The sequence below is a fragment of the Orussus abietinus genome, unplaced genomic scaffold (assembly GCF_000612105.2).
Source record: "Orussus abietinus isolate OABI.00-Male unplaced genomic scaffold, Oabi_2.0 scaffold12, whole genome shotgun sequence".
In the NCBI taxonomy this organism is placed as follows: Eukaryota; Metazoa; Arthropoda; class Insecta; order Hymenoptera; family Orussidae; genus Orussus; species Orussus abietinus.
Genome location: NW_019395990.1, coordinates 1,650,046 through 1,673,310, shown reverse-complemented (window position 1 = coordinate 1,673,310; position 23,265 = coordinate 1,650,046). Strand labels below are relative to the sequence as shown.

The 23,265-nt window shown below is 50.9% G+C and overlaps 4 protein-coding genes across 8 annotated transcripts; 1 reads left to right on the top strand and 3 right to left on the bottom strand.

Moving 5' to 3' along the window:
* Positions 1-2,206, bottom strand: LOC105698744 (lipoamide acyltransferase component of branched-chain alpha-keto acid dehydrogenase complex, mitochondrial). Of its 2 annotated transcripts, none has more exons than XM_012423252.1 (5): positions 1,934-2,206; positions 1,464-1,588; positions 870-1,392; positions 397-792; positions 1-315 (listed from the first exon to the last, which is right to left on the bottom strand). In XM_012423252.1, the coding sequence occupies exons 1-5, from the start codon at positions 2,195-2,197 to the stop codon at positions 79-81; spliced, it is 1,545 nt and encodes a 514-aa protein (XP_012278675.1). In that variant the 5' UTR covers positions 2,198-2,206; the 3' UTR covers positions 1-78. The 2 variants fall into 2 exon arrangements, with proteins under 2 accessions (XP_012278675.1, XP_012278674.1); XM_012423251.2 differs by having other exon boundaries at positions 1,850-2,189.
* Positions 2,153-19,587, top strand: LOC105698746 (cysteine protease ATG4D). 4 transcript variants are annotated; one of them, XM_012423262.2, is made up of 7 exons: positions 2,153-2,214; positions 2,400-2,455; positions 17,038-17,205; positions 17,317-17,673; positions 17,752-18,015; positions 18,125-18,525; positions 18,594-18,779. In XM_012423262.2, exons 3-7 carry the CDS (start codon positions 17,082-17,084, stop codon positions 18,777-18,779), a joined length of 1,332 nt encoding a protein of 443 aa, XP_012278685.1. In that variant the 5' UTR covers positions 2,153-2,214; positions 2,400-2,455; positions 17,038-17,081. The 4 variants fall into 4 exon arrangements, with proteins under 4 accessions (XP_012278685.1, XP_012278684.1, XP_012278683.1 ...); XM_012423261.2 differs by lacking the exon at positions 2,153-2,214 and having other exon boundaries at positions 2,368-2,455; XM_012423260.2 differs by lacking the exons at positions 2,153-2,214; positions 2,400-2,455 and adding an exon at positions 16,295-16,658 and having other exon boundaries at positions 18,594-19,587.
* Positions 2,483-17,124, bottom strand: LOC105698753 (metabotropic glutamate receptor). Its single transcript, XM_023434031.1, has 10 exons — positions 17,036-17,124; positions 16,536-16,694; positions 15,851-15,953; positions 15,372-15,485; positions 14,155-14,328; positions 6,654-8,882; positions 5,070-5,179; positions 4,333-4,989; positions 3,788-4,259; positions 2,483-3,718 (listed from the first exon to the last, which is right to left on the bottom strand). The coding sequence occupies exons 6-10, from the start codon at positions 8,005-8,007 to the stop codon at positions 3,555-3,557; spliced, it is 2,757 nt and encodes a 918-aa protein (XP_023289799.1). The 5' UTR covers positions 8,008-8,882; positions 14,155-14,328; positions 15,372-15,485; positions 15,851-15,953; positions 16,536-16,694; positions 17,036-17,124; the 3' UTR covers positions 2,483-3,554.
* Positions 19,588-19,844: 257 nt separating the features above from the next.
* On the bottom strand, positions 19,845-23,077 carry LOC105698752 (GTP:AMP phosphotransferase AK3, mitochondrial). Its single transcript, XM_012423272.2, has 4 exons — positions 22,522-23,077; positions 21,512-21,631; positions 21,266-21,438; positions 19,845-21,182 (listed from the first exon to the last, which is right to left on the bottom strand). The coding sequence occupies exons 1-4, from the start codon at positions 22,871-22,873 to the stop codon at positions 20,970-20,972; spliced, it is 858 nt and encodes a 285-aa protein (XP_012278695.1). The 5' UTR covers positions 22,874-23,077; the 3' UTR covers positions 19,845-20,969.
* Positions 23,078-23,265: the final 188 nt, after the last annotated feature.

Below are 23,265 nucleotides of genomic sequence, written 5' to 3'. Positions count from 1 at the left end.
TCCCGTTTTCCTTGCTTTATTTCCTACTTTCTTTCGGTAATCTTCCACATTGTAGTACCTACTCCCCTGGGCATCCGCTCAGAGTCCTAGGACCAGCTCGGCGGGGTTCTCGACGTAACGTTTCCAGAGGTTGGAGAACCGCGCCATGGTCGCCCCGTCGACGACCCGGTGATCGGCTGCCCAACTCACTCTCATACAATGGCAAGGAACGACCTTGTCTTCGGCATTGAATTTTGGCACCCTCTCGATTTTCCCAATCGCCCCGATCGCGATCTGTGGCGACAGGATCACCGGCTTCATGTAAGTGCCTCCGATCTGTCCAGGAAATATTTTTCATTAGGCGAAAAATCGTCTCATTTGTTTCAGGACCACGGAGACCTCGTCGCGGTTCCTTACCGCTCCGATGTTGGAGATCGTGAACGTGCCGGTCCGCAGGTCGTCCACGGAGAAGGAGGCATTCTTCCCAAGGGCTTGCAGCCGGTTCATCTCTTCGGCGATCTGGACGATGGTCAATCCGCCGACGTCCTTGATGCTTGGCACGACCAGCCCTTCCGGGGTGTCGATGGCCACGCCGATGTCGTGTCCCTCGAAGACCCTCGTCGCCTGCGACTCCTCCTCCAGCCAAGCGTTCAGCTGAGGAAACTCTTCCAGGGCCTTGGAAACTGCTTTCACGAAGAAGGGCATCAGAGTCAGGGTCACGCCTCGCTCCTTCAGGACATCTTTCACCCGGTTCCGGAACTCCAGCAGCTCCGATACCCTGCACTCGTCGCTGTACACGAAGTGCGGAATAGTCTGAAACGCGAGGATATCTCGAGCTCTCGTCAAGGAGCATCGACCGAGGGAAGTGAATTATCATGCAATGTACTTACAACCGATCGGGTCATCGTCTTCCACATGTGCTTGGCGTACCCCTTGAGAGGTCGAACTTCGCCTTCCTTGAATCTCCCTGGTTTTTCCGGACCCTCTTTCTCCTCTCTCCTGGCCTCCCTTCGAATGAACGCGAGAACGTCCTCTTTCATGACCCTTCCGTTCCTCCCGGTGGCCGGGATTTCCTTCAAATTAATTTTATTTTCCATGGCCAGTCGCCGTACGGCAGGAGTCGTCAGCACCTTCTCTCCTTGATCCTCGCCTTTGAGGATTTCATCCCCAGCGACTCTGTCCGCTGCTTTCGATTTACTTTCGAATTCCGCATCCTTAGCTTCGGTCTCGGACGTCTCGTTCTCCACCTCGATGTCCACGAGCGGTTTACCGACCAAGGCCACGTCGTTTATTTCGTAATGCAACTTTTTTACCAGACCGTCGTAACGACTCGTTATCGTCACCGAGGCTTTGTCGCTCTGCACCTCGCAGACGTTATCGAATTGGACGATTCTGTCTCCCGGCTTGACGAACCTGGCCGGAGACAAAAAATCGGAAATTAGACTCTCGGGCTATCTCGACCTCTTTTATTGAATATTCCTTACCATTCCTTGACAGTGACCTCGCGAATTCCTTCGCCGATGTCCGTCAGCTTGAAGGGGACGACGACTCCGTATCGCGGAAGACTCGCAAAAAGGAATCGTCGATTACTCCCGCGGACGCTCCTACTCTGCGAACGTTTCAACTCTTTTTCTATTCAAAGAAATCAAAGGAACGGGCCACGGGTAGTGCGGGGGATCTACCGGGAATTTCGGTTCTAAGTTCTGAACGAGCCTCGACGTTTAAATAAAAAGGGTCTCTCGACATTATTAATCAATTTCACGGGAGATCTCCCACACACCTAGACTCGATTTCCGACATTCCGGTGACACTCTATCGGTCGTAAACACTTAATCTAGGTTTGTCGTAATACTCTGTTATAGCTCATTACCAGTAGCACGACCACGGACGGTCCCAAGACGGAAGCCATTTTCGAGGTCGGATTTATAAGTAGAAAAAAGAATAAAAATATTACTGCAACGGGAAAAGCGGCCAAAATCGCGCCGATCGCGTCCGGCGAGACCCGCGAGAACAATGCCGTCGTTCGGTCGTCTTCTTCATGTATTAAACAGTGAGTTCCATATCGTGATCGGTTCGATGCCAGGGCATGTTTATTCACGAATGGAGCCACGGTACGACTGTCTTGAAATCCGTAATTACGAAACGGGACGAGCTGCCTCTGATAAGACGCGAGCGCCGATAGTACACTGGCGTTCACGAATAGCTTATTCGTGTACATGGAGCAGCCTGGTGGTGGTAAGGTAAACGTAACGTAAAAAACGGGCTCGAGAACTTATGTACTTGCGGTACCTGATGTATAATAAGCTGTAAAATACAGTCCATTATACCTCAGGTATCGCAAGTACATAAATTTTTGAGCACGTTTAAAAGAATATTAACAAAATGTCCAGTGTTGTCAGCTTCTTCTCTCGTTTCTTCAGGATGTGACCTCGTAGAGTATCCAGCCATCACTTGGTTGCTCGATGTAAAATCCAAGGTAAGTTACTCCGTGAGACACTTGATAAGTACCGTCCGATTTATTGAGTTGACGCAACCAACCAACCGTTGGTCGCCAAATTGTACAATTTTACAGGAGTGGGACAATAACTTATTAACGAGTTTATTCATCGCTACCGACTACGACATTCTACCGTACCTGTCGACCACGTACAGATGACTCCTGAGCTTCGATAAATAATCGATTTAATCTACGTTTTCGCCGGGTGAATATCGATAATACCGCTCTTACTATAGAGATACATTTTATGGCCATGTTCTGTGTACTTTGACGGCTCTCCTCAAGAAATCGTTAAATCATCCCTCGATTGTAGAGGTAAAGAAGCTTCTCATCGATCAATCAAAGGATATCTCGTTTCCAAGTACCTGCTCGGAAATTAAAGATACGCAGCGTTTCGCGTTGGCTCACCGGAAACGCAAAAAAATGCGTCAGAGATTTAAGAAGAATCGCTAAACTGAAAAAGTACGAAACGCCCCGTGGGCCGGCTCGATTATTGCTTAACAATTGCAACGGTTACCTTATGTCACGTGCTACGACGGCAAATGATAAGCGAGCATCGTCGGCAAGTCGATAGAATAAATATATACGTGGAGCGGTGCGTCGCGGACGACCTCCGAAGGAAACGAAATCACAGCACTTGGTTAACCCTTACCGCGTCACTCTCTAATAACGATCGTTAATTGTTTTCACACTCTGGAAAAGAGACACCCGAACGACACACTCTTTATATACATGCACATCGAGACACCGATGGTTATAAATCTCAAAACAGCTTCAACATGGTAAACTACCCCACGCTTTAACCATCCGCCTCCACCTCCACTGATCAACGTCCATAAAAACTCGCGACACCGCCAACCACCAGATTTGCAACAATACATATCTATTACTTCGTGCGCTTACGGCTAAACGGTTCTCCTTGATATTTCCGAGATCTGTATATTTTTTAAGATCCTCCCGAATTATATACACGATGAGACGCGGGTTCCGAAGTCCTTATCACGAGAGCGCCGATGGCGCGACTTAATTTTATACGCATAATCGCCTGCCATTTGCAATCGAACGGCCTCTTGGAAACTTACAATTGCGCCACCTCCTCGGAGTCACCTTTGTTTAAAGCGTTCGAGTCCGTCGATATTTCACTGATACCCACGGAGGTTTGAACGGCGACGATCAGGGCACCTTGCAGGGGTACGTTTTCGCTCCCTCGCATGCCGTCGTTGGTCAGCTCGCATCCCGGATCTGGAAGGACGACGAGATCTCATAGAATTTCGCCAATGGAGTAAACCTCTCCGATATCGTGTTACTTACACCTGGAGACGGACGCCCCGACGCTGCTGGCTTGCTTCTTGAAGGTGCTGCCTCCGATCCTTACCTTACCTCTGATGTTCTTATCCGGCTGGAAGACGATGATATAGACCTTGGGCGAGTAAAGGCAGATCAGAGTGACGGAAGCGCTGAGACTAATGGCCACGCAGAGCGTGGTGATCTGCGTCTCGTGGGAGTTCCCCGTGCCGAAGTAGATCGGCACGAAGCCCAGCCAGATAATGCAGGTCGTGTACATGGTGAACCCGATGAACTTGCTCTCGTTAAAGTTCTCCGGGATCCTCCTGGTCTTGACGGCGTAGATCGTCGACAGGAGGATCAGCGTGGCGTTGTACAGCTGCGAGAAGAGCAGGCTCATGTCCTGAATGTTGCACTTGAGGATGACCTCGGTGCGGTCGGGAAAATAGAGTCTGGTGCCCGGCGGTTCCACGATCATCCACACCAGGGTCAGCACCACCTGTTCCAGATAGGGAAAAAAAATGTAAACCTCCATAAATCAAGGAATCGAGGTCCGACCTCCTCCGACTCACCTGGCACGCGACCAGGGCAGCGGCGATGCAGACCTGAGAAGTCGGGCTGATGTACCTGGGCCTGACGGCGGACCTGGACGCGGAATCGAAGATCCGGGCGATGCGGTTGGTCTTGGTCAGAAGAGCCCCGTAGACGGCGCTGAATCCTACCCCGACTCCGAACCTCTGCATCACGCAGACCAGGGTGGTGGGAGAGGCCAGAAGAAGAAAGGTGTTCAGGTAGCACAGGAGCACCCCCGCGAGAAGGATGATGGTCAACTCCCTGCCGGAGGCCCGAACGACCGGGGTGTCCCTATGGCTGAAGAGCAGGCCCGCCACCCCCAGGGTGGCGCAGATCCCCAGACAGGCTATGACTGCCGGAGCTATCGCGAAAGCGCTGCTCCATCGTACGTGCTTTATCGGCAAGGCGTAGCAACCCCTCTTGTCGGGATGGGGCCAGTACCCGGGCCCGCAGTCTCGACAGGTCATCTCGTCGAAGACGTACTCGTATTCCTCGCACCGGTCGCAGACCCAGCAACAGGTGTCGCCCTGTTGCTTCTTTATCATGCCCGACTTGCAGGGCAGCGAGCACGCCGAGATGGGGATGTCCTTCGTGCCCCGGCTCCAAACGAGCTCCTCCGGCTCCATGTTAAGATAGTTGTACCACTTGCCCACCACCTGGAATTACAATGAGAACGCGAGGTCGGATTAGATAGAGGCCTCGAAGACGTCCATTTAATTTCGTTAAATCTACTTGCCCGATAGTGATAGCCGTTGGTGCCGCTGTTGGTCTTCCTGAAATTCAGGATCTCGTAGCGGGGCAGCCCGTCCCCGTGCTCGTCGAACTTCACCTCGCTGCCGGCAAAGTCTGAAAGGGATAAAGAGAACGAGGATCGATACGCCTTAAAAGTACTTGCAAGGAACCGCGCAAAGGACGTTTCGAATCCTGGAGAAGCGGTATGGAAATTGGGAAGGAGGCCGGACATTCGGGAGATCTCGGTTTTTCATCCAGTTTCCCATTCTCTCGAGGGCCGGAACCGTCCGGGCAATAAAGAACTTCTGAAACGAGAGCGCTCGAGGATGGAAGTCCTTTACCGTCCTTCCGAGGCTGCACTTATGCTAACGTCTGAATAGTTCATCGCATCCGCTTCGTGCAGACTTAATGCGCCCTTCGCCGGGAGGAATTTTCGTTGAAAGAAAAGAAATAAATTCCTCGGGAAACGCGGAGAGCCATAGACCGACATCGAGGACCGGGGAAATTCAAGAAGTCCGACTTCGGCCGGGCCTGCGACGTTAAATTTCTAAACTAGCCCGGGGCTGGCCGCGATTGGATTATATTTAATCGGGCACGTTTATCGGATTCCGATAAAAGGACGAGCCTCGATACAAACCGAGGAGCGTTTTAAATAATGCAAAAACTCGAAGGTAGCCCGACAAACTACGAGCCACGAAAGCGGAACGTGATTTTCTCGGATTAAGGATAAATACAGGGAGGGGCCGCGAGACCGCATCCCCGCCTCGGGCATTAAATTTCTCCGTTTATAGATTTAGCCTGGCACGTTTATCGGATTCCGATAAAGGGATCGACCCCGTGGAAGAGCAAGGACGACCGAGATCGGCCAGGACCGACGTAGGCGGAATCGAATATCCTCGCGGGGGGCATATCGCCGGTCCCAGGATCAGGACGAGTCGCCGGATCCGACCAGGTGCGACTCCCTCGTCCCTCCACCCTTCCCGGATCGATACCTTTAATTACTCGCCGCTCCGTTCCTCTGAATAATTCAACTTTCCGTCCGCTCGACTCGAGGGAACGCTTCCGAATCGGCTTTCGGAAGTGGACCTCGCCGTCTCGAAAAATCGCCCGCCTCCCGCTTGCCCGAAAACGGGAGCGATCCGGAAATGGCTCGCAAAGCCCATTAGCCCCGAATCTTGACGCGGAAATTCGCGAGATATTCCGAAGCCGGGCAATTCCTCGCGAGAAATTGGCAGCGCCTAGCCAAGATGGCGGCCGATTTCGCCGGCAAATTGGAAAACTCGGGAACGCGATCCGGTCGGCTTTCTCGTTACGTTAAAAGGCGAGCCGGGGCTCGCGAATCCTCAAAGGGGCGACGCCGTTAATCATCCCAAGGCAGGCTACTATCTCCCGCTCGCTCAAACGAATAATCGGATCGATCAAGCGCCGCAGCCCCGGTAGACAATGCCAGGCTCCAGGGAATTACCGGGGAAGGATCATCCAGGTTTTCGAAAGGCCGTCCATTATCGTCCGTATCGGCATCCTGCCTCCGCAGGGCAGTCGAGCCGTCGATGGGGACGCAAAGTCGAAACCGAGGCGAGGTCCCTACCGACGAAGGAGACGTTGAGCAGATAGTTCCTGTAGAAGGCACCGCGGTCGTAGTTGATCATGGCAGAGCATAAGCCCTCCCTCTTGCCGCAGAGATCCTTGCGAAGTTTGTGCAGGGCCAGGGCAAAAGCGTAGACGGCGTCGACGACGAACTGCACCTTGGACTCCTGCTCGTATCCCTTCTCGGCGACGAGCCTGAGTTTGTTGGAGCAGACCGCGAGGCTGCGGTTCGTTACCAGGGGGACGTTCTGCCTCAGGGTGCAGTCGAACGCGTCCTCCCAGTACTCGGCGAACCAGGGGTTCCTGCGATTCGTCTCCGGAGTGAGAGAGGCCATGTACTCGTCGAACTCTGGGATATTCTTCGACTGGAGCTCAACCGTGATGGCCCCTTCGGCCTCCTCTTCGAGGCCCTCGACGAGCTTGGTCTGCCTGCCCCAGCCGTCGCTGGCGATCCACTGGAAGGGCTGGGACACGTTGGACCTTCTGGCCGCCTCCAGAATCCTTCTGGCGTCCTCTGCCCTTGTGAAGAGGACAACGGCCCTCGCGTTCGGCTTCTTGCCCAGCCTCTGGATGACGTTGTCGAAGACGCGGTCGTCGGCGGCGCTGGGCACCTTCTCCGCGGCGGCGATGCACACGTTCCTCTCGGTGGCCTCTCTGGTGAACACCTCGATCCCGTACTCTCCGTAGGAGCCCTCCGAGTAGACCGTGGACACGTAGGACCAGTTGGCGCTCTTTACCACGTCCACCAGGGCGATGGATTGGAAGGTGTCCGGTGGAACCGTCCTGGCGAAGTAGTCGAACCTGGTCTTGTCGCTGAGGGCGGTGGCCGTCGAGGCCGGGGATATCTGCGGAATGTGGAACAGCCTCAGCAGGTTCGCCACCTGAAGGGATACGGAACTGTAGGAACCGCCGACCACCCCGAAGAGAGTACCCGCGCTCGCGGATTTCCGCACTCTGGGGGTCGACCGGTCGGCGCACTCCAGAACGCTGATATCCAGGTTGGACCGTGAGGCCCTAACGAAGTGGAGGCTCTGATTCAGCGCGTAGGTGTCCCTGCTGCAGGTGTCCAAGATGTGCACCCCCAAGGTGATCCCTGGAAGGATCTCACGCTGCTGGTTGATCTGGTCGACCGCGAAGAGCATCGCCTCCAGACGCTGGACTCCTCGGTTGTAGATCTTGGGCCCGCAAGTGGAGCCCCCCTTCTCGTGCACCGGAAACAGCCCTCCTAGAACAATGTCCCCCGGGATCACCACGGCCTCCCGCTCGGCAGGGATCCTGCAGCGAACCTCGTCTATTGGCGAGATCGTCAGCAGCAGCAGCTCGAGGATCACCGCCAACGAGGCCAACGGTCTCATCTTCAACGGTGGACCGGGCTGACCGAGGCGTCGAGATCAACGGGCGCCGACCGGGTCGGTCCGATTCGGGATTCCGATCACGGGTCCGGCGACCTGGTTCCCAATGAACGGTCTCCGCGAGCGAACTCGAAATCGGGTCGAACTGGACCTTCCTTTGCGGTGCAGGGTCCAATTCCAATTCCAATTTCAATTCCTCCGCTCTAGAGGGCTAATGGTCACTTTCGCCTGGACACGCTTGGCCAGCAACACCCTCTCGATTACACGGCGAACTCCCGTTAATTCTCTACAGACTTTCCTCGAAATCCGAAATTCCCCGCAGGAAGTTGTAGCCCTCGGCGGGCCAGTGGCCCACCTAATGGGGTAGAACGCCCCCGGCACGCGTTAAACGCATCGCCAGTCGGGCATTCGCGAGTTCCCCAGATCCTTCATCTCGGTTTCTCCGGGACACCGTCGTTCCTGTTCCCTGGACCAGGGAAGCTCTCCTCTGGATCTACCTTCTCAAAGATCCCAGGGGATCGTTCCGGCCTAGTGGCCGGCTTCTCCTGGACTTCATCGTGCACTCGTCACGTCCTAAACTCGTCCTTCCCGAGTCCCCGAGCCCTTCCTTATTTTCCGTCCTTGGCGAGCTCTACCCGAAGAAATCCGCTGCGGAGGCGGAGTGGCTGATCTCCTCGGATTTGAAAAAACCTCTCCGGGAGCGGAACAACCGGCATACGTTATCGATTAGGACTTGGCCGAGGTCACCGAGTAAGAAGGTATTATTTCTCCTGAGTAGCGACCTGGAAAAACGGCGCTAAGGACCTCTAGCCTCCAGAATCCTCCCTCGAGGCCTAGTTTCCTCGTTTCCTCTGACTTGCGACTCCCATCTCGAGGACCTGAAAACGCAATTCGGATTATTTTATCTATCCTTGTTGTTCCTTAAAATTAATTACAATAATCCGGCGTTGGTAACCGAATAGAGGTCGAACGTACGAGATATGCCAAATGGCGATACGCAAAGTCCGTAAATTCCAAGGCTCGATAACCCGACGCGCCATTAATTTCGAGCTTCCGGAACCGCGCGTGGATTTCGGTATCTCTTAGTCGGCTTCGAATCAATCGCGCGTCTCCCATTCGCGGCGTCTCGACGCCCGTCCCTTTATATCCGCTCCGCCTCCTCGAGATTAAACGCCCCGCTTTCCTTCTAGACGATGGGCTCGGTATTATTCGTTTCCGCGATCGTGCCTCGCGTATCCGCCTTCGCCTCGCTTTTCAGCGATTGCGCTCCCCGAGGCGGAGGAGAAATAAGCCGACCGGCTGGTATCTCGCAGTTGGTCCTGGCTGGTTGCAGCGTCGCTACGCTTCTCTGCAATTCGCTAAAATTCGCTACAGCTGCCGGCAAAGGGTGGCATGCCTCTCGCTCCCTTCCTCACCCTCCACCGCCTGCCACTTCGCGCTCGACCTCTCTCTTTTTGCCCCCTTCGATGCCGGCGCAACACTTTGCCAAATGAGTTCTAATTCGAGGCCCTTCAACCCCGACCTCTTCGTTTTCGGGTCCGTACCTTCCGGTGAGAACTCTCTCCCTTAGAGGAAATTCGAAACGCCTCTGGGATTTTTTTCCCCCCACGCGTCTCATTCTTCAAGCCGCACCCTGTTCGAGGACGTTAACATTTTTGTCCATCGAGTATCCATGCGCCGATGGGAATAACGTCTTCTTAGAATTATACCGAGACATTCGTACATTTTTATATCCTATTAAAAATCCAGGAAGACAATATTTCCATCGGTGCCCGGACAAGGTATGGTCGTGTGCGGATCGTTCTTTATAGACGCCTCGTCGACGTGTTCATTGACGTTAAATTACGCGACGCGTGATAACCAATGAACCTCCAGAAGAATGACGGGCCAATTAAGCCGGAACAAGGTGACGTGCAGGGCGGGGACGGGTAATGGCGCATAATTGCGCGCGCGAGCGACAAATGGCGGCATTATCGCCATTTTTAATCGTCCCCTAGGTCTGCCCCACCGGGCGGCGATAACGAGCGAATCGAGGCGTTATAGATGGGGCCGCCCTCGATTTGTCAATTTCGAGACTCGATTCCCTCAGCGTGCGACTCGACGTGAAAATAAATTAGCGATTGGAATTTCTAAAGAGGGTACCCCCCTAATCGGGGCGGTGCAGCGATTCTTATCGCGCGGCGCGAGAACTTTTAATTCGATCACCTGTCGAAGATCGATCGGCGCGGCAACGGGTTCCCACGACTGGCGCGAACCTCGTGCTCCGTAAAAAATAAAATCAACCCGAATAAGAGACTCTAAGACCCGAATTACCGTGCACCTCGGTGCAAACTTTCTTGCCTCTCGCCACGAGTCACCCAGGAAAGATCGATCGGCGTAGAAATGAATTTCCATGCCGCCCTACGGCGGCCGGCGTCGATACGTCCGAGATCGATACGTCCTCGGCGACTCGTCGAGGCGGTATCCGCCCTGGAATCGCTCTCCCTCTATCTCTCCCGCGCCCAGGACCTGCCTACCGAGTTGATCCTCGGAGGAGAACCTCCGAGTATTCGCGCAAAACAATTATCCGAAGTTCTCTGAATCTAACCGCGAGCCTTCGACGACCTGGCCAAGGACTTCGACGACTTCCTGCTGTTCAAGAGATCGGTCGAGGGTCCTCCGGAGAAGTCCTGGCACACATTCGCGACCTGCCTTCAGGGTGGTGTGCAACGAAAACAAATCAATATGGCGCTCCTCCCTGGCACGCTCGCCGCCTCGTGCTCCGAAATCGCTTTTACTTTCGATCGACCGTTGTACCTGGCTGTCCAGACGTTTGCAGGATGTTCCCGAAGTGTATCGGCCACTCCTTTTCCCGATCGCGGGGCGATCGACGAAGGGTCCTCGAGGTCCGCAGAGTCCGTCCGATGCACGCCTCCTCAGCCGTTGACGGGCGCAACTTGCGAATTCCGGTTAATTTTTCCTCCAGGCCGTATCCGCTGCTTCCTTCGGTCTACGTGTCGTGCGAAGGGCCACTTGTCGCGGTTAACATTGTCCGGTCGTAGCGATAACCCTTGACGAGATGCTCTTTGACGTCCGTAGGGTCTCCCGACGCGCGCCTCGCCGACTGCTGGTGGGCGCAACTCGTAGCCTCGGTTTAACGCCAATTGACGATTGTAAGGTGCACTCCGTTACAGATTATAACTTCTGTAAGGACCACTCGTCCCACTTAACGTCGTCCAATCGCAGAGATAACCGTTGACGGCAGTCTCCTCGGAGTTTTTATGGCCCCCTCGGTGAGCGTTTAGGACCTCGTCGACACGGATTCACCAGCAAGGGTGGTTGGCTGTTTCATCCGCGTCCGCCGTCGAACGCAAGACTTTGCCCGCCTTAAATTCCTAGTTACATCACTTATCTTATCAGCTACATTATGCTCCAGTTTCTATCGGCACTTACGAGCACCGGCGCGCAATTTCGACGAGCGCGTTCGACGTTTTCCGATCATCGATTCGGTCGCCCTTCGATAAAGCTCCGGTCAACCGGTAACGACTGACGTTCCTCGCACTCTCCCTTGCCGTTATCAACAAAGTACTGGAGGCTTCCTCCAAAATTTCGGTCGACGAGATCGCGATGATTTTTTTGCTTCAACCTCACAGAGATCTTCCGTTTCTTCCGGTTCGCCAAAATGTTCCCTCGGCACGCACCGCTTTCCAGAGACGTTTCCTCGCGTTTCCGCGTTAATTAGCGGCCGCGGTGGGTATTCGCTTAATAAAAAGACCCCCGAGAATTCCTCGAACTTCCTCTCTCGGCGATGATTAATAGATGAGGCTCTCGGGGGTTCGCTCGCGAGGCTCCCGTTTCCAGGCCGAGTATCCCTTCTATCGCGTTTTCGTGATCCTTGCCGGTTGGAGGTTAATCCACCGGGAGGGCGAGCTAATCGGATATTCGTCGGGAGGTTCCAGGTCCATTCGCATTAAACCGCTATGGAACCTCCTCCTGGTTATAATAAATCCTTCGGCCTAGCCTGATGCTCGCCCGGGCGCTTTGGACACGTCCAGGCTAAATTATTATTTAGACGCGGCACCACCCTAACGTACTTGGAGACAATACATCTACCCTGAATTATTACAGAAGTTGGGCTTGTTTGAAAACCCAGCCGTAAATTCACTCGAGGAACCAGCTCGAATCAACTTGGGCAAATTCGGCTCGTTAGGGCCTCCCACTCGTCCCGGGGTGTAATTAGTTATGTGCATGAATGGCTTTCAACCGTCGGATGAGCGCTGACGAGGCCTTTATACTCTAGGACTTCTGCTAATTTATTCTTCCAAATAACGGGGTAGTCGGCTCTCTTGGCATTTGCACGCGGCAAGAAGTCCAGGTGCGAACCGCATGCTCCGAGCCGTGAAAACAATTTAGCCCCGTCGATGTATTCGCACAGGTGTTCAATCGAGTCCCTTCGGCTGGATATCCCTCGGCGCAGAAGCAGTCCAGATGATTTATCTCCGTCGATATATTTGTTCCGGGGTTTAAGGGTCGCTCTCTCCAGAGACCGGGCACTAATCCACCCTCGATGAAGCGTTTGGACCCGCGTTTAAGTTAACCGTTCTCCTGGTCCGGAATTTCAGGGTCTAAGGAACACAAGCCGCGTTAAATCTCGCGGGCACCTTACATACATTTTTAATAAATTCGGCCATGCATTAGACGAATCCAAGTTCACTGAACCGTGTCAACGCATCCCGACCCACTTTCCGGGCACCTGAACGGCGCAGGAGTGGCCGGGGGTCAGAAACCAGAGGACGCGTTACTTCGAACTGATTTCTAGAAATGTCCTGACCGCGCAGGTACGAAGAGGAGCGGGGTTAAATGACAACGTTCAGAAGAATCGGTTCGCTAACAAATCCCCGCACGTGTTCGGACTCGGTCCCTCGGGAGCTGCCCATTGACCGGCCGGGAGGCTCCCCAGCCCTTCTCGATTTTCTCGGTCCTCGCCGGGTGACCCCAATCCGAGGGAAACGCCGTCGTCACCCTCATTTTCGTCGCTTTTCCACCCTCTCGCTCCACTTTCTCCTCTTTCGGGCGCGAACGATTTTTTTTTCCTCCTTCCCCGGACGGGTGCGCTTCGCGCCGAAATATTATCGCGTCGAGGAGGCGAGAGATCGATAGGCACCGGCCCCTCTGAGTTCTGCTCTCCTCTTTCCCTGGGGTATCGCTCGATTTCCCTCTTCCTAACCTCCTATCGCCCTCTCCCGGTCGTTTAAAGATTTCCCTCTCTCCGTCCTCCGAGGTATCCCGTCCGACGCGTTTTCTTTCCCTTCTTTTTCCCTCTTTCCAACCACTCTCGTCGTCCTCCTCCTTGGATCGGATCCGTTCGTGGGTCTCGATTTCCCTCCTCCTAGCTGCCTATCGGTCATTTAAGGACTTCCCTCTCTCGGACTTCCGGGTATTCTGGTCGATGCGTCTTCCTACTTTTTAGGTTAGGTCAGGTAATGGGAGGCCCCTGGAGATCCACCGATCGATCGCTGCGCGGCCAGAGCAAGATGGCGCGCCGCGCGGCCGGAGATCTCCTAGCGACAGGGGGCCGCGCCAAGGTCAGGGAAAAACCGCGGGGCAAGTCGCGCCGGGGGTGCCGACAGGTGCCGAGGTCCGGCGCACGCACCCTGACACGGCCGCACACCCGTCGCTGCTCGACTGCCCGTGCCCCCGGCCCGAGCTCGCGCCGAACCTCTCCCTCGATCGCGGATCCTATCCCCCTCGCGCGAGGGAGCGCGCGTGCTCCGTGTGCCCGCCGCTCCTTCTGTCTCTCTCCCGCCTAGGGGCTGCATCCGTCGTCGCGACGCCTTGCACCCACCCACTCTCCCTCCACGCGAGATGTTTAGTCCTCGGGTTATCTTTTTTCAGGACCGCCAGTCGTTCGCTCCGATCTTGTCGCATCTTCCCCTTGCACTTTTTACATCCCTTGTCGTCGGGTCGACCCCCGGCGTGGACCGCCCGCGTCGCGCCCATTCGATACCTCCTCACAACAGGTCGTAAACGTTTATCGCCCGGATTCTACAAACCGCACAAAAAGACCGCATTATCCGATCATTAGTTTCACCCTTAGCGGTCGTAAATCAAACCGTGCCCCCAACGGGTCAAGGTGATTGTAAGGCGCAATTTTTATAAATTGATATATACCCCTTTTCCGCCGTTTTCGGTCTTCCACTCGGCGTCTCCTTCTCTCGCCCCGCGGCCGAAAGAGCACCACTCGTCCTCTCTCTTGCCCTTGCCAGCTGTAACATCCTCGTTTTATTGCTCCTTTCCTTCCGTCCGAATTTGCGAAACGGCCGCAGTCCATTTTCCTTGCAATTCCTGTAATACAACGTACAGAAAATTAGAAAATTCGACCCCCTTAAAATTTATTCTTATCCTCATGAAGTATGAATTTCATCTCCGTTAACCGCTCCCTTTTTCCTCGACGTACCGGCGTAAGTGGATATACCGTGGGTAACAAACTCCATATAGCCGTGACGAAATAATGAACTTTTCCTCCCTTGCGGTAATTTTTTCCCAGGCTCCAGGTTAAACCATGGGCGGAGCGAAAAGTGAGCCCCATTACCTACGTCGAGTTACACTGCACCGACTGTACGGAGTATAATGTACTATGCATTATTTGAGACGTGACGCCGGTAATGAAAATTTAATTTAACGGTGGATGTCGTTCAACGCCGGATCTCGGAACCAAAACGTAAGCGTCGAGTCTATAGGCGAACCTCCTTCGCTTCTAGAGGTGTCGATAATTTTCAATTCTATGGTAGAGCCCGGGGAAACGAGAAATCTCATAGTACTCGGAAATTTCTGTCGCCTCGCTCGTTGCCTTCTTCGCGGTCTCATTTTAGGTAAATATCGAGGTCCGACTGTATCGCCCGATAATCGAGCGGATAATAAAAAGCGCGCGTCCTTCGGAGCTTTTCCTTTACTTCGGAGGATCGATAGACTCTACTTTTACCCAACGGGACAAGAACTGTCCACTCCTTTTTCATCCTTCACCAACAAACGGAAGTCGGCCGTCTCCTCGTACCTTGACGTTTTTCTCATTTCCAAGGTTCCCGACAAGAAGTCGCGTCCCGCCGAGTCACCGCTTCTTGTGGGACTTTTATATTCTCCCTATCACTGGTTCTTTGTAACTTCATCCGACGTTTAATGAGACGTCTTATCCGGAAGCAAGCGGAAGGAGGGAGTGCCGTCTATTTTTCGGACAGTGAACGATTAGTGAATTATCACCGCGATTCCGTCTCGTTACGATCCCACGCAATCTCACGGATTCATAGGACGATAATTTGATTTTTTCTGGCCGAATTAAGTTACGCCCTAAGGGGGGAATCTCGGGGGAAAAAAACGTACAAGATACTCACGAGGGATTCAATTTTGGCACGACAGGTACGCGCATAAGCGCTGCATAATAAATCTCCTCTGGAAGAAGTTCTGAAGTGGCGCGGCTGCGAGCGACATCTTGAAGTGTGAAGTGCCTACAAGGACAGACAAACGAGAGGTGAGCCCCTTCTATGCCACCCCCGGAGTTTCGGCGCTTCGGATGAATCCCTGGGCTCGGGAGGCGCGAAACGACTAAATTAAGAGATGCCGCCATCTTTTCACCCTCCGCTACGGGTCGAGCTCTAATTGCGCAAATTTTATTGTCCAATGTTAACTGAAGGAAAAGACCCGCCGTGCTTTTCTTGAGATTTTAATTGCGCGAATTTTGTCGCTCGTTATAACACTCGACGCAAGTGACGCTATGTCGGTCAACTGATTACTCGGGATCTGCCGTGCCACGAGTCATCGAGAAACTTGAGAAAACGGTCATAACTATCGAAATATAATTTTCTGGGAATACCTGATAACGACCATATAAATAATTCCTCCAAAGGTGGATTATCGGAGCAGCCAATGCTGTCATGTGTAGATTTAAAGATGCCTTCCATTTTGGAGAACTTTTCCTTGATTTCGGTGGAAAATATCCCAAAAATTAGATACGGCTACTTGAGAAGGGGTTAAAGTATCGCGCGAACGATGCTAGACCACTCCGAGTGCAACTGCAGTTGAACGGTGTTCCGATTGGTCGGTTTTCTAACCGATTCCTTAAAAAAGAACCGTTTTACGTGCGCGCAAAGCGTTGAACCAATCAGGGCCTCGTTTGTGCCTACGGTCGCTCCGATTGGTCGGGCTCCGACCAAGCAACGTCTTTTCGACCAATGGGAGACGCGAACGGCGCGTCCTAATTCCGACGTGACAACCGTATGAAATTGTGTCACTCCCGCGTATGGTTACTCATGAAGTATTGGTTTTGGAGTGATGAATTTCTTTGAAATAAAAAATATTTCTTGATCAATAAAAAAATGGTAAATTCACGGAAATTTCCTTGACTCATCAACCTACGGATGGTGATTAAGCGAGAAGGTCGAACGCTGTGGCCGCGCGTAGGCGGAAACTAAAGATGGTGACGCGATTTCGATTTGACAGCGCAAGGGAGATTGATTCGTTGCTTAGAATTCGATAGATCTCCGCGTCGCTCTACTCACCAAGTGTCATTTGAGTGAAGATGTAGTTTGATTCGATCACCCTCAACGGAGAAATTAATTGTGGAGTGCATTTAACCGTCCTGGGTATGAATGGTCAGGTGCAGTCTTCGCGCGAGAGGTTAGGTAGGCACGGCTCGCTCAGGCTTTGTTCCTTGGAAACTGAAAAGATCAAAAAAGAAAGAGATCGATACGATTACTTGACACTGCTGACATAAAATCTCGTATATCACTTGAATTTTTCTCTGAATGGTTTTATCGGTCATATTTAAACTTCACCGTTTGCGAGCACTCCATCGATAACGACAAGGAAGCTGATAATATTGCAATTGAAATGCTTCTTGAAGAGATTACATTATACTTATTATTAGCTGTTGTCACTGTCAATTGGTGTGCATTTTACATAGAGCGATAACAAAGCACAAATTAGATTTGCACATTTTATTTAAATTAGATAAACTTGACAGCACTGTGAAGGATCATAAGATTAATTCATAACTTACAGGTAGTAGCTGGTTTAATGGGCTGATCAAGCCTGAACATGGGAGTATGCAACCATTGATCCCAGCAGTCCCCGAAAATGAATCGACGTACGATGACCACAGTATCTTGGCGGAGGTCGATGGCAAAGTTAAAACCAGGCTTTTGTCAATGTGGAACAATGTTAAATATGGTTCGTATCGATATGGTCCTTCACTTTGATTTTTAGTACAAGTGGGAGATAACTATCTTTCTATATTTCTTCTTCGTTTTAATTACCTATCTCAATTTTATTGTCATCAAGGATGGACCGTGAAAATAAAGACGAACTTCTCAAAAGAATCCCCAGTCTGGCTTCTTGGGTTATGTTACCAGAAAAAATCGGAGGACTCGCTGGAACGAGCCTCCGAGGCTGGGGTTCTCGACATGGAGACCGGTGGTAACGCGTCTCAGGAGGTGTCGTCCGGTAACCTCGAAGAAGGAATCGATGGTTTCAAGCCAGACTTCATCTCCAGGCTGTGGCTGACCTACCGTCGAGAGTTCCCAATTTTAACGGGTCCATCCACATCGGTCTATACGACAGATTGTGGTTGGGGTTGCATGTTGCGCAGTGGACAGATGATGATGGCGCAGGCACTGGTCTGTCATATTCTGGGCAGAGGCAAATATTCTTTCTCATTTTATCACTTTCACCGTTGAATTAAAAGTTGTTCCAATGACACAAATATTTAATTAACAGAATGGAGATGGAAACCTGATCAAAAGTCCATCGAAGATGCGAAGCATCGAATGATCATAAGGTGGTTCGGTGATCAACCGGGTTCTCGATCGCCTCTTTCGATTCATACACTTGTAAAACATGGGGAGGATTCTGGAAAGCGTGCAGGGGACTGGTATGGACCGGCATCGGTTGCTCACATCTTGAAACAAGCTGTCAACGATGCTGCTCTTAGTCACAAAGAGTTCTCAGAGCTGGCTGTATACGTTGCTCAGGATTGCGCAGGTACACGTCGTTACTTCAAGTCCACTGGCCTGAAAAAAATCTATTTCAATAAAACTTGGGCGAAAAAGGTGCGTTAAAACAAAATGTTATTAAAAAAATTATTCCTCAGTTTATTTAGATGACGTCGAGGCTGCGTGTAAAGCACCGGACGGAAGCTGGCGGTCGTTGATACTTCTCGTACCACTGAGGCTCGGAGCCGACAAGCTGAATTCCAGCTATAGCGGGTGCCTGACGGGTTTATTGACTCTCAAGGATTGCATCGGCATAATCGGAGGCCGACCACGGCACTCGCTCTACTTCATAGGGTACCAGGAGGACAAGCTGATCCACCTTGACCCACACTACTGCCAGGAGACCGTAGACGTTTCCAACGAGTATTTCTCCCTGACCAGTTTTCACTGCACCTCACCGAGGAAGATGCTGCTCGCGAAAATGGATCCCAGCTGCTGCGTTGGATTCTACTTACGGGACAAACAGTCCTTCGATGGCTTCGTCGAGAAAGTCGAGCCGGTTAGTATTTACCCTCGTGGTAGGAAGAGAATCCCAGGTCGCGATTTAATCTTCGTAAACGGTTTCAGTTAATTTTGCCGCAACATGACACCGTCAACTATCCCTTGTTCCTATTCTGCAACGGCAGCGGCGACGCGATTCGCCAATGCGTCGAGGCGGAGGAAGGTTCTCCGATGCCGTCGAGCCCGTCCGAAGAGGTGGACATCCTCGCGGACGATTCTCACCACGAGTGCGAGGAGTTCGAACTTCTGTGAACGATAAACAAAAACGGTATATCTTTGTAATATATCGAGCCGCTCGTATTGTACTTAAAAGGATCGACGAGCGTCTCTCCGGCGCCGTTATATATAAGATCCTTCGGCTATTACTTATCGTTAGCTGTCCCGGCGACTGGAATGTCATCCGAACGATCGTTCGAACGATTCGCTCGAGTGCTACATACTTCTAGATCATATCTAGACTAAAAAAGGAAAAGGGAAAAAAGAGACTAAATCGCGAATCGATGTCTTCGCCTTGCGCGCCGCGAGGTGTCCGTTGAAAGATAGTCTCAACGAAGTCGATGGGAGGAAATCGCGGAGTGCTTTCGTTATCGCAGTTTAATGTCACCTATGTCCCTCGTGTGAGCCTAAAGAGAGAAGGGCACCGATTGGCGCGAAGAATTTGGAAGGGCAAGAAAAAGAAACCGATAACGCGGAGACTGAATTCTGCGAAAAACTGATAGTGAAATTAATCTAATTCGCCGGTGGGAGTCGCGTTCGTTTGCAAAAGATCTTATTCCCCCCACCTTGCGGCGTTTTATAGTAGAAGCAACAAGTACTTATTATACTCGTAAATTATTTATTTATTATCGATCGGTCGCCTCCGTGATCGTTATTTTTTAACACGCGTTCAATTTAAGCTAACTCGAAGATAAGGTGGATTTAAGAGAGAGAGAGAGAGAGAGATACGAGAGGACCGATCATCCGAAAGAATCAATTTTCACTGCATATGATTTGCATTATACACGGATTGAATACGTAGATGAGTTTGTTTAGGCGATTGTTTTTTTTTTTCCCCGAGAAGATTAGTTTGCAAGTCGGATAAGAAATCGAAAAGGAAAATCGTGTAAACGTTTCCGAGAACTAGTAAGTCCCGGTAGCTGCGCATCTAGCGTTCATGATCTTCCTTAGTAAACATGTAATTTATGAAACTGTTAATAAAACGTAGTTCTACTATGTTTTATTTTTTACGGCCATTCTGGAGTGGCATCCTCCTGCTGAAATTAAAACCTTGGATCTTATTTTCCTAGCCAGTGGGAGACGAACTACAGAAGACACAAGAAATGTGAGAAATTGTACTAAAACTTCTCCTTATATATAACCTTGCGTTACATTTTATGATTCGCGTTCACATCACACATTATTACAAGTTTCTTGATTTGTTATCATGCAATACACAGAAACCTCGTAAATGGAAAATGCGATTCTTACAATGTTATATCCTGTGTGTTCAATTTGTGCGCTTAAGAAATACCGGGAAGTACATAAACGATGATTTGATTCTTTCAAGGGATACTTAAATCAGCACAGAAAAAAAAAATACAATCACGGCGTTAAAAGATTTTTGCAATTCCTATTTCTTATCGTTCTCTGTACGCAGCTCCATAATTAAAAAGTTTGCCGTTTCCACGATATCGAACTTCATAAAGCCTATATCGATTAATTAGAAAAATCGCCCTACAACTCGTTCGACCCAGCTATATGATTATTTCAATACAATTAAAGTTTGAGCTGTATTTCTTTTATACTAAATTCGCCGATCTCATACATGACGAATTAGGCCACTCTTTGTACGAGAGCTATGTACGAAATCGAGTTTATCTACGATCCAGATAAACAGTTTGTGCGGCGACCTGTAACTTTCCTTAACTCTATAAATTATAATAAATTACAAGGATATTACGTCATTCCCTTGACGTAGTTACTAAACAATTATTTGCATGCCTCTGTAAAATTCGCCTGCATCGAGTCTCAAACGTCTTATATATACATGTATCTACATATCCACAATATTAATTTCATCGGAGCTACTCACTGATAATGGAATCGGACTGTAACCCTTGAACATGAGACGACCGATCCCATTATCATTAAACCTTGCTCGCGATTCTTGACTAACACCTCACATGGTGCAAAAATCCTACAAAAGAAAAGAAAAAAAATCGCCTCGCGATAAAACTCATCGAAATACAAAGATAAATTCCTCGGATAATAAAAGGCTACAAAATCGGAATTCACCCGGTAGACTTCGTTACGTGACATCGATCTGTAATCTGACGAAAATGATCCCTTCGCCGCTTTCGTATTACTTAGAATGCAAGTTGTACCTTTGGTTCCCACTATAGATAAAAAAAAAATGACTGAACAACAGCACCTGCCGACTCTACGTGAAGTCCTCCTTGCAAATCACTTGTGCACAAACTTCGCCACGCATTCCTTAATTTTCGGCCACATTTCGTCGGTAGTGCTGCTCTCGAAGTCCTGGAGGACCCCGAGGTCCCTGTAAAACCGTATAACGGGCTCCGTTTTACTCGCATAATCCTTCAGTCGTTTCTTCACAATTTCCGGCTTGTCGTCCGCCCTCTGGCTCAGAGGCTCCCCGGTGACGTCGTCCTTTCCCTGGGGGAAATATTCTTAAATAACGCCTGCCCCGATGTTCCCAGCCAATTTTTAGTCAAGGGAAAATTTTTAGCTTCTCCTACCGGTACTTTTGGATCATTGAACCCGATATTGTACACCCTACCACTGGGCAGATGTACCCATCTGCTTTGAATTCTTTCCAGGATCGCCGAGTGAGGTACCACGAGGTTCAGCACCAGACTGACCGGATGCAACTTCTGCAATTTCTCCGCCTGCGACAAAGTCCTCGGGAATCCTGCAAACGATTTGTATAATAGATAAAGGTAGAACTGTGAAAACGAAGAAACGCTTGATTCGAAGAATCCCACCATCCAGCAGCCAGTTTCGTTCTCCCAGCGATTCGATCTCCTTGCCGATCAATGAGATCATTGTGTCGTCGGGAACGAAAGTGCCCTCGTTGAGATGTTTCTTCACCTCCTTGCCAAGTTCTAAAACAAAATTGCATGTATAAATATTTTCTAACGGACGCGTTCGACAAAACGCCCCAAGGACGCGAATTAACGATTCCGATAGCTTTTCGCTTAGGTCAATCCAATTAATCCGCGGTATTAGTATCGTACAATGTAAATTACATGGAAGCGAGCGCAAGGCTGCTCTGGATTTGATATTCCTGACCTAGAACGTATTATCGAGTGCCTGCTGTAACTCACCATTTTATAAATTACAGTACATGATCTTCGCTCCGAGCACGCTTCTACGTGATTGCGCTAATTTCTTGCGTAATCGCGATTCTTCTTGACTCTCGCCGATCCAACCGAGGTAAGTCGAAAAATCTCGGATTTTCCCAGCCAAATACCCACCGACATCCGATTTAAAAAGAAAAATCAACAATCTATCAACGGCGTTCGAACGTGACATCGTTTTGAAAATTACCCGCGAGAGAGAGAGCCCAGAGGAAAAAATTCGGAAGATTCTAATTGGCGAGATCGCCCTATAGTTCTAAGGGTGGCGCTGCGATCACGGAGAAGGTGGACAAATTCGCGCTAAATTTAAATTCGATAACTCACGATGGAAATAATCAATTCGATTGCCGATGAACCCGTATGAACCTTCGGCACATACCGGGCCGCTCGAAAGTATTAATAGTACCTAACCTAAAAGTAGAGACACTTGGCACGAGCGTAAGGCGCAGCAATCCGACCGGAAATGCTCCACGTGACCACTCTACTCGCGAAATTATAAATGCAAACGTCACCCGGCGATATACATATCGCGTCCGTCAAGGCGACGCGAGAAGGGAAATTTCATAGAGTTGGAAAAAATACTAGACCGAGCCGACCGACGTCTCGGGCGGGACGGACGCGGTGGCTGCACCTACCGGTATTATTGGCCGCGTGCAAGCGTAACTTGTCTCCGCTGGAAATGTGCACGACGCCGAAGTTGTCGACGATTCTCGAGGAGACGGTTCCCTTCCCGGAAGCCGGGGCGCCCAATATCACGGCCCTGAAGGCCGCGACCTTGGCGCGGCACGTGGACACCGCCACCATCTTTTTTATCGGACTTTGACAAGATGGCGCCGACAATGGCCGCGAGTCGCAAGATGCCGCGTAGCGCTCTACGATGTCACACGCTCCACGGACGCGACCGTACTGATGAGTCGCAACTAAGGCCGTAATTACGACGAACCACAGCGACGTCGTGATAGTCGAGATTGTTGACGTCGACGCCATCGGCGACAGTCGTCAGCGCAAAGTTCGACCCCCGATAAACCGACCTGTCAACGATTGACGACCGAAGCCGGTCTTTGAACGCCATGATCAGTGTTGCCAATTCCAAGCCCGTGAATTCTAATAAGTTGGCAACATTGGTCATGGCGGCACGCTCAAAACTCCAAGCCACGGATAAATTTCAGGTGGCTTAGGATGAATAAATACGGATTTGCAAGTGTATAAGTAATCCTACCTTGTTGAGAGCTCCGTGGAGACCGTGACGCAACCGTGGCTAACGTTTTGTAACGAGCAATCGCGAGATAACAGGAAATGTTTGAATAGCGTGTCCATTAATCCTTAACTGTTAAGGAAATTTTACGTGTTTCATTCGAACCGACTAATTTTCCAAGTCC

Excerpts from the sequence above, each read along its gene's own strand:
- LOC105698744 (XM_012423252.1), bottom strand. The coding sequence starts at position 2,197 with ATGTACACGAATAAGCTATTCGTGAACGCCAGTGTACTATCGGCGCTC. Across the intron at positions 793-869 it reads AGACGATGACCCGATCGGTT|ACTATTCCGCACTTCGTGTA; the intron begins GTAAGTACATTG and ends CTCGCGTTTCAG. Across the intron at positions 316-396 it reads CGATCTCCAACATCGGAGCG|ATCGGAGGCACTTACATGAA; the intron begins GTAAGGAACCGC and ends TTTCCTGGACAG.
- LOC105698753 (XM_023434031.1), bottom strand. The coding sequence starts at position 8,007 with ATGAGACCGTTGGCCTCGTTGGCGGTGATCCTCGAGCTGCTGCTGCTG. Across the intron at positions 4,990-5,069 it reads CCAACGGCTATCACTATCGG|GTGGTGGGCAAGTGGTACAA; the intron begins GCAAGTAGATTT and ends TTGTAATTCCAG. Across the intron at positions 4,260-4,332 it reads CTGCCCTGGTCGCGTGCCAG|GTGGTGCTGACCCTGGTGTG; the intron begins GTGAGTCGGAGG and ends TATCTGGAACAG.
- LOC105698746 (XM_012423260.2), top strand. The coding sequence starts at position 16,622 with ATGAATGGTCAGGTGCAGTCTTCGCGCGAGAGGTTAG. Across the intron at positions 17,674-17,751 it reads CTGTCATATTCTGGGCAGAG|AATGGAGATGGAAACCTGAT; the intron begins GCAAATATTCTT and ends TTTAATTAACAG. Across the intron at positions 18,526-18,593 it reads TCGTCGAGAAAGTCGAGCCG|TTAATTTTGCCGCAACATGA; the intron begins GTTAGTATTTAC and ends AAACGGTTTCAG.
- LOC105698752 (XM_012423272.2), bottom strand. The coding sequence starts at position 22,873 with ATGGCGTCGACGTCAACAATCTCGACTATCACGACGTCGCTGTGGTTC. Across the intron at positions 21,439-21,511 it reads ACGAAACTGGCTGCTGGATG|GATTCCCGAGGACTTTGTCG; the intron begins GTGGGATTCTTC and ends AATCGTTTGCAG. Across the intron at positions 21,183-21,265 it reads TCAATGATCCAAAAGTACCG|GGAAAGGACGACGTCACCGG; the intron begins GTAGGAGAAGCT and ends TATTTCCCCCAG.